Genomic DNA, 9549 nt, shown 5'->3' with positions numbered 1-9549 from the left:
ACTCCCTACCAACACACAGGGGGAAAAGGAACCCACTCCCAAAGAAAGGAAGCAGCCAGACCCCAACTGCCAGTGACACAGTGCACAATATACAGTGAAATTATGTATATATACAAAGTGTAACCACGGCAACAATTCCAATGATAAACCAAGCTCAGAGTCAGAAACAGGCAGAAGTCAAAACCGGAACAAGAACGATCATAAAACCACAATAATCAACCACCACTCCTAACACCCTCCTCCTCCTTCTTCCTCTTTATATAGTCGATTAGTGATGATGTCATCAATATGGGGCAGGAGGGCTGCTCCTGCACCTTTGCCTCTATCATTCCAGGAAGAGATTAAAGGATTAATAAGTCAAATGTCCTAAACTGTTTGCTGATGTGCCATCCTGCACTACAGTCATTCAACATGACATTGATGTTTGTGATCATAACCCGATTAGACAACACCCCTATCAGGTGAACCCTCTAAGTGTGGGTTAACTACGCTGAGTGTGAGCCCATGGTGTAACATGGTGTTCCCCTTGTGTGTTAGTGGGAAAAGCTGATGGCTCCTTTCATTTCTGTACCGATTACAGATTCACACTGACACACACAGTTCACAATGACACACACAGTTCACACTGACACACAGTTCACAATGACACACACAGTTCACACTAATGACAAACACACACAGTGATACTGATGCACTGAAGCACACAGTTCACAATGACACACACAGTTCACAATGACACACACAGTTCACACTAATGACAAACACACAGTGATACTGATGCACTGAAGCACACAGTTCACAATGACACACACAGTTCACAATGACACACACAGTTCACACTAATGACAAACACACAGTGATACTGATGCACTGAAGCACACAGTTCACAATGACACACACAGTTCACAATGACACACACAGTTCACACTAATGACAAACACACAGTGATACTGATGCACTGAAGCACACAGTTCACAATGACACACACAGTTCACAATGACACACACAGTTCACACTAATGACAAACACACAGTGATACTGATGCACTGAAGCACACAGTTCACAATGACACACACAGTTCACAATGACACACACAGTTCACACTAATGACAAACACACAGTGATACTGATGCACTGAAGCACACAGTTCACAATGACACACACAGTTCACAATGGCAGACACAGTTCACAATGACAAACACAGTCCATAATGACACACACGGTTCACAATAACGCACAGACACATAGTTCACAATGACAGACACAGTTCAATGACACACACAGTTCACACTGACACAGTTCAAAATGACGCACTGACAGACAGTTCACAATGACAGACAGTTCACACTGAAACACACAGTTCACAATGAAAGACAGTTCACACTGAAACACACAGTTCACAATGAAAGACACAGTTCACAATGACAAAGTCCATAATGACACACATGGTTCACAATGACGCACTGACACACAGTTCACACTGACACACACAGATCACAATGATGCACTGATGCACACAGTCCATAATGACACACACAGTTCACATTGACACACACACAGTTCACACTGAGACACAGAGTTCACAATGACAAACACAGTCCATAATGACACACACAGCCCATAATGACACACACAGCCCATAATGACAAACACAGTTCACAATGACACACACAGTTCACCATGGCATACTGACACACAGCTCACACTGACGCCCACAGCTCACACTTCACAGATCACACTGACGCACTCAGGTCATACTGACAAACACAGTCCATAATGACACACACGGTTCACAATGATGCACAGACACATAGTTCACAATGACGAGCACAGTTCATAATGAGGCAGTGACACAGTTCACAATGATGCAGTGATACAGTTCACAATGACACACACAGTTCACAATGAGGCAGTGACACAGTTCACAATGATGCAGTGATACAGTTCACAATGACACACACAGTTCACAATGAGGCAGTGACAGTTCACAATGACACACACAGTTCACAATGAGGCAGTGACACAGTTCACAATGACACACACAGTTCACAATGAGGCAGTGAAACAGTTCACAATGACACACACAGTTCACACTGAAGTGCACAGTTCGCACTGAAGTACACAGTTTACACTGACACAATGACACACACAGTTCACAATGACGCACACAGATCACACTGACGCACACAGATCGCATTGACACATATGGATCACATTGATGCAGTTCACACTGACACACACTTCACACTGACACACACACTTCACACTGACACACACTTCACACTGACACACACACTTCACACTGACATGGGGTAAAGTAGAAAACAGCATTTTAGCAATTTTAGTCTGTTTACTTTCAAAAATATTTTGTATCTTTGGTCCTGTTCTTTACATCTTTAACTCAGTAAGGACTTACAGAGTGAAAATACTTTTTTTTATCTCCCCCCCCCACACACACACACACATCGTATTTGTCAAGCAGAAAAACGGACTATTTATCATATATTTAATAAGCCTCAGCACCCAAAATGTATCAGTCCGCACCGCTGTCTCTATGGAAACGGGCAGGAACCAAGCGCGTCTCCCCTGGAGCTCTTAGTGGAGCCTGACACTTATCAGCCAATCACAACAAGAGGCTACACAACAGCCAATCAGAAAACAGCACTATTGTATCTGGGTAAGATTTAACACAACAACCAATAAAAAAAAGCAGATCCTGAACTGTTCATCATCGTCCTCGTTGCCCCACAGAGAAAAGCCCTGGAGCTGCGAGCATCACTTTGAGCACAGAGTAAGTCATGATCTCCTGTTTAATGTTACAACTCATTCACAACGTGTTTAACACAAACAATGACATTGTGACTGCTGTTAGAGACGTTTCCCAGATCATCAGCAGGAGTTTGTCATCAGTGTCTGTAACTTAGTCAGCAGTTTTACAGCCTGGTCACTGACAACACCTGCTCAGGACATGTAGTCTAGGGTCAGTGGTTCTCAAACTGGGGGCCCTGAGATGGTGCAGGGGGCCCGGTTTTATGACATTTTATAAAATAATGAATTTAGCATAAACTGTGTAATTAAATAAAGCCACTAACCAACAGCACTACATTGTACACTTGAATATGTTTTGTTTGATGCAAATATTAAGTTTTGGAATGTTTTATGTCATATTTTCTTTTTGTTTGTGTGTGTGTGTGTGTGTGTGTGTGTGTGTGTGTGTGTGTGTGTGTGTGTGTGTGTGTGTGTGTGTGTGTGTAGGGGGGGAGTAGGGGGCACCCCCATTGTTGTGTTTGGGTGGAGATGTCACTCTTGCCTGTCTTCAAACCCTGAGAGCCCTGAAATTCCCATGTAACCGTGTTCACAAACCCGCGGTATAAGAGGAATAAAACACTTGGGCACGTTTTGTTGTTGTTCATAGCGACTTTCCGCCTTTACAGTGAAGTGCTGTGCAGCCAATCAGAACGTTTTCGGTGGAATGACGTCACACACCATTTTAGTGGGCGGGGCGTTAAGACAGCCTACTCGAAAAAAAACAAGCCAGCTAGTTAGTTAGCTTTTTTATGTACATATATAAAAACAGCTCGATAAAAGTTATAAGTACGTTTTTACGTCCCATTTTGATAACGGACACCTGAGGAACGTCTCCGGAGGATCAAAGGAGCTGCTAAAGGTACGTGAGTGTGTGCGCGCGCTCGCTAAGGCGCTCGCGCGGCGCTGCTCAGGCGGGACGGCGCTGTAATGGCGGAGGTTCTGCTGCTCGGAGATGGCGGACTTTTAATGGCTCCCCGGGTCGCTGACGTGTGTTGACGCGGTACTTGCGTGCCAGTGACTCGGTCTGAAAGTTTTTCACTCTCCCGCATCACTTTAAACACACACACACACACACACACACACACCGAGCTGAACTGAAGCGCAGCCGCAAGTAAACTGTTAGCATTAGCATGCGGAGCTAAATGGCGCTTAATGTCCTTAATGTCTGAGATGTTTACATTTATTACAGCTTCTTATCTCAGGAGGCGTCGAGCTCATGTCGTGTTTTGGTCTCTCACACAGCTATAACAACAATAAGAGTCTTACAGCTAGCGGAATTAGCTTAACGGCTTTATTATTAATAATAATAACCGTCTGTGTTCACAATCACTCACTACTGTCTCACTACTGTCTCACTACTGAGGACATGTGGGACCTGCACATCTGGGATGAAGACAAACTGACTAAATAAACCAGATTTATATTAGTCTAATTTTACCTGATAATCAGTTTAATTAATTCGTATTTAATAATTTTACACTAAATAAAATCGTCTCTCAGTTTTTTAATCAGTTTTTTTTCTTCCTTAACTTCAAGTTATAGATCCAAAAACTTTCCTTTATCACATTCACAATTTCTCTTTAAACCTTCTATAAACCTTCCTTTTGGTTTAAAGGTTTTATTTGAATAATAACATGTAGTGTGTTGTACCTTTACACTGTATACGGTGTAAACGGGTTACTTTTATAATCCGAATTTAAACTTGGGTCCTGATCTTTATGACTGAGTATAAGTGTGATTTATGACAGACTATATAGTATATATATATACATATATATATAAAAACATAATATGAAAGTTATTGGAAATGTTTTAATTTGACATTTTAACGTGCTTTTGTTCGTCCAATGAAATGCTCAGTAGGATGCAGATGCCACGCCCCTTGGGCTGAACCTGCACAGAAGTAACTGAAAGTCTGAGTTGTGTTTTTAAAAGAGAATAAATTCTAAGTAAGTTCTAATTAAACACTAAAATGTATAGAATATGATTCAGTTAATCATTCAGAAAACTACATTGTAGACGTTTAAGCGTGCGTGTGTGTGTGTGTGTGTGTGTGTGTGTGTGTGTGTGTGTGTGTGTGTGCTGCATACTGCATGACTGAAAACATAAGTGTGTGGAGGTGATTCATTGCCGCAGGGGTGAAGTGGAAACACTGATGAGTGTATTAAACAGCTGTCTCACACACACACACACACACACACACACACACACACACACACACTTGCACTAATTACCGCAGTTTATGGAACATGTTTGCACTTGTGCGAAGTACTTATGGGTTCCTTTTTTTTTTATAAAATTACATTCAGATTTTAATTATTCAACATAAGAATTTACATAAGTTTGAATAATAAGATATTATATATATATGAATGTTTTAGGGTTCAATGAAGGTGAAAAAATACTCTAGTGAATAAACACACAGTGTACAGTGCAATGATGGATGGTGTGTGTGTGTGTGTGTGTGTGTGTGTGTGTGTGTGTGTACATGCAGTGGAAATGGAGGAGGTTCACCAGAGTGGCAGTAACGGCACAGAGTCACAAGCTATAACCATCCCAACCACCATCACAGCGTCTCAGTTATCACAGATCACTCAGGTACATCATGATTGTGTGTGTGTGTGTGTGTGTTTGAGAGATAGAGCGAGAGATTAGCCTGTGACGTGTGTGTGTGTGTGTGTGTGTGTGTGTGTGTGTGTTATAGATGACTTTAGGGGGATCTCCCGTGGCTGTGGTGCAGCTCCCTGGAGGTCAGTTTCAGGTGCAGGGAGTTATTCAGTCAGCTCAGTCTTCAGTGATACAGTCTCCACAAGCACAAGTACAGGTAACACACACACACACACACACACACACGCACGTGTTAAATTCTGGCAGATTGCTGTAATAAATGATGAAACACTTGCTGTAATGCTGTAATAGTTGCTCGCTGTTAAGATGATAAATAATCTACTAATGTGTGTGATGTCATTTTATGTTGTGGGTGTGTGTTCACCAGCATGGTGAACTAATTCACATTCCTAATGTGTGTGTGCGTTCATTCATAGGGTCAGGGGTCAGACAGTGATGATTCTCAGGATTCGTCAGACAGTGGAGCTTCAAACCAGAGGACACGAGACCTGCTGGCCAGACGCCCATCTTACAGGTACACACACACACACACACACACACACACACACACACACAGGTGTCATTAACACTGAAGTTTACTGCTATGAGTTATCCACAGTTTACCGGTATCGGCCGATCCCGATCCGATACCTGTCTTCTTTTCTACCTTTAAAACTAAAGAATGTAAACAACTCATTTAGTTATTAAGATTTATTTGTTTCTGGTAAAGAAATACAAAAATGTCCTTATTACTGGATGAAAACTGACAACACAAGAAACCTTAATAAAGTATTAATGCAGTAACAAACAGAACATTTAACAGTTAGTGGTATAACAATCTAAACCATATATACTGTAATTATTACATTATATTATTTTCTGAAGAAAAGACAATATTTTAAAGTGAATATTATATTAGAAATCTTTAAACAGGATGTAAAGTGTATTAAACAGTAAACCTCACACCAAATGAGCGACATGTTTAACACACTGAGGTAAACAGAAAGGACGCCTGATAAACTCGTCTGTCTGTCGCAGGCGGTTGTGTGACATATTTACTATAAAATGTATTATATTTATTTACATTAATGTAATTTAATATATAAGGGTATTTTTCTTATAAGTTTAAGCAATAGTCACATTATTCAACCACCACATGCACGGGCGTCAGAAGTAAATACAAAGTGGGCGTGTCCTGTCCCACACACATATAATGGTTCTGACGCCCATGACCACGGGTGTCGGATTTGGATCGGTCACGCACCACCGACACCCGATCCACTCAAAATGCTTGGATCGGCGCCGATACCGATCTAAAATATTGGATCGGTGCATCCCTAAATTTAACTCACTGATGTCATCTGACACCTGAAAGCCCCGCCCACCTTCCCCTCATATATTTGTAATGTTTCAGCACTTGACTGACCCCGCCCATTTCTGCATAAATAATAATATTAACAGTAAAGCTGTTATTACATCTGTACATAACTGTCGTTATGGTGAAATTCTGTTGTGTAAAGTTGTGAGTTACAGATTTTTGTGTTATTTGTGTTATAGGAAGATTTTAAATGACCTCTCGGCGGAGGAAGTAGCGACACGTAACGAAGGAGAGGAGGAGACCTCTGTGTCGTCCACCATGACCACAGTGTCTCTGTCCACACCCATATATCAGACCAGCAGTGGACAGTACAGTACGTCTCCTTGTGCTCACCGAAACACTTTTCATTGGTTCACTTACTCACACGTATGAAAGCAGTCTGATTTAACGGCCATTTTAGCAACTGCTTGCTTTAGATCTGAGTATAAAGCAGCTGTGATGCGTGTGGACGTCTCTGACTAACCCTGTTGTTGATAACAGTTGCGATAGCCTCGAACGGCTCCCTGCAGTTAGCCGGTGGAGGTTCAGAGGGCGTTCAGGGCCTGCAGACGCTCACCATGACCAACTCGAACCCAAACCAGCCCACTATATTACAGTATGCTCAGACCGCAGATGGACAGCAGATCCTACTCCCCAGCAATCAGGTGGTGCTGCAAGGTTGGTGTTTGCATGAACATCTCATGGTCTGTGATGAGTCTGATTCGATGGTGGTGGTGTGATGGTTACGGCAGGTGTGGCAGTGTGATGAGCGTCATGTGATGAGCGTCGTGTGGTGTTTACAGGAGCAGGAGGTGAGATGCAGGCGTATCAGATTCGCTCGTCATCATCAGCTCTGCCTCAGACAGTCGTCATGACCTCACCGGTCATCAGTTCACAGGGAAAGAGTGATGACCCTCAGATGAAACGAGAGATTCGCCTCGCCAAAAACAGGTCTATCTTTTTGTCTGTGTGTGTGTGTGTGTGGTAATGTAGTGGGAGGAGTGTGTGTGTGTGTGTGTGTGTGTGTGTTAATGTAGTGGGAGGAGTGTGTGTGTGTGTGTTAATGTAGTGGGAGGAGTGTGTGTGTGTGTGTTAATGTAGTGGGAGGAGTGTGTGTGTGTGTGTGTGTTAATGTAGTGGGAGGAGTGTGTGTGTGTGTGTGGTAATGTAGTGGGAGGAGTGTGTGTGTGTGTGTGTGTGTGTGTGTGTGTGGTAATGTAGTGGGAGGAGTGTGTGTGTGTGTGTGTGTGGTAATGTAGTGTGTGTGTGGTAATGTAGTGGGAGGTGTGTGTGTGTGTGTGGTAATGTAGTGGGAGGAGTGTGTGTGTGTGTGTGTGTGGTAATGTAGTGTGTGTGTGGTAATGTAGTGGGAGGAGTGTGTGTGTGTGTTTTATTGTTCTGGGTTTTAGATGTTGTTCATTCAGAATAGTTAAACTTCACCTCGTATCTGATTGCTTTTAATATCGGGTAACTTATTTACACACGACTGACTGTGGGCGTGGCTGTGGGCGTGTGTGTGTGTAGGGAGGCGGCTCGAGAGTGTCGCAGGAAGAAGAAGGAGTACGTGAAGTGCCTGGAGAACCGCGTGGCCGTGCTGGAGAACCAAAACAAAACGCTGATCGAGGAGCTCAAGACATTAAAGGACCTGTACTGTGTCAAAACTGGCTAACTGTTAGCACTGGGTTCAATGGACTACTGCAGCTCTGCCTACACACACACACACACACACACACACACACACACACACACACACACACACACTGGGAATGCCAGTTCCTTGTTTTTATATTCCTTTTTAACTAACAGCTTAGGAAACGCAGGTCACACAGAGTTTATGGAGAATAATGATGATATTTTTCCTTTAGCTATTTTTAATAAGAGACGATGTGTATATATTTGTGTATGTATCCCAGGTGTGTGTCCTCTCACACACACACACACACACACACACCCATGTATAACAGAGGGAATGTCCTCTTTATCAGCAAGCTGTGCGATTGTTTGTTTGTTTGTTTGGGAATTTGTTTTGTTTATTTCCCCACGAGTGCTTAAATAAAATGAACGATGACAATAATACAGACAAGTAAACACCCCCACCCCCCACCCCCATGTTTCATATCTAATGCTTTCTTGTACATCGTCGTTGACGTCATTTACTTACGATTGTTTTGACCAAATGTCACCAGTTTTTTTTTTTTTTACTCTTCATGCCCAGTTCTTACACACTTTTAATGAAGAATCTTAATTTTTTTTTTTTCCTGAGTTAATGGACCTTGAGCCAAATATGTCTACAATCATGACGTGCTTTGACTAAACTAAATGGTGAGATTTCCTGAATAAATTAATAAATATTCGTGGCTGAAGCTGTTACAGTTCAGTTAGATCAGGGAGGACGCTTGCACTTCGACATGCAGGTGACGTTTATTAATAAATTACACCGTATAAAAATGAGATCAAATGGTTTTTATTATTTTTTTTAAGTGAACCTAAATAAACAGTTATTTTTTCCATCTTTACTGATTTTTGATTTTTAATTAATCATGCAGCAGCAAATAATTAAACTGCTCTGTGTGCTGTATTAATGTGTAGTGAGTATTTACATTCTCATAATTTATTACACTTTGATACTGAATTCTGATTGGCTGATTAAATTAGCTCAGGTTTACACGAATACACACATTTTAATGTGTTATTATTTCTATATTATTTCTTCACCATATATCAATAAGTATCACTTGCTGAAGGAGTCTCCTGTGTGTGTGTGTGTGTGTGTGTGT

General features: G+C 41.9%; 1 protein-coding gene across 5 annotated transcripts; it reads left to right on the top strand.

Annotated features, from left to right (window-relative positions):
- The first annotated feature begins 3319 nt into the window (after positions 1 to 3319).
- On the top strand, positions 3320 to 9288 carry atf1 (activating transcription factor 1). 5 transcript variants are annotated; one of them, XM_027157332.2, is made up of 9 exons: positions 3492 to 3667; positions 4672 to 4757; positions 5303 to 5406; positions 5513 to 5632; positions 5853 to 5950; positions 6973 to 7106; positions 7274 to 7450; positions 7576 to 7723; positions 8297 to 9288. In XM_027157332.2, coding segments are annotated over exons 2-9 (927 nt in total). In that variant the 5' UTR covers positions 3492 to 3667; positions 4672 to 4756; the 3' UTR covers positions 8442 to 9288. The 5 variants fall into 5 exon arrangements, with proteins under 5 accessions (XP_027013135.1, XP_027013133.1, XP_027013131.1 ...); XM_027157330.2 differs by having other exon boundaries at positions 4669 to 4757; XM_027157333.2 differs by lacking the exon at positions 3492 to 3667 and adding an exon at positions 3695 to 3830 and having other exon boundaries at positions 4669 to 4757.
- Positions 9289 to 9549: the final 261 nt, after the last annotated feature.

Source organism: Tachysurus fulvidraco, chromosome 5, assembly GCF_022655615.1.
Source record: "Tachysurus fulvidraco isolate hzauxx_2018 chromosome 5, HZAU_PFXX_2.0, whole genome shotgun sequence".
NCBI lineage: Eukaryota > Metazoa > Chordata > Actinopteri > Siluriformes > Bagridae > Tachysurus > Tachysurus fulvidraco.
Note: the sequence above shows the minus strand (reverse complement) of the source record. Positions and strands in the feature narration are given on the sequence as shown.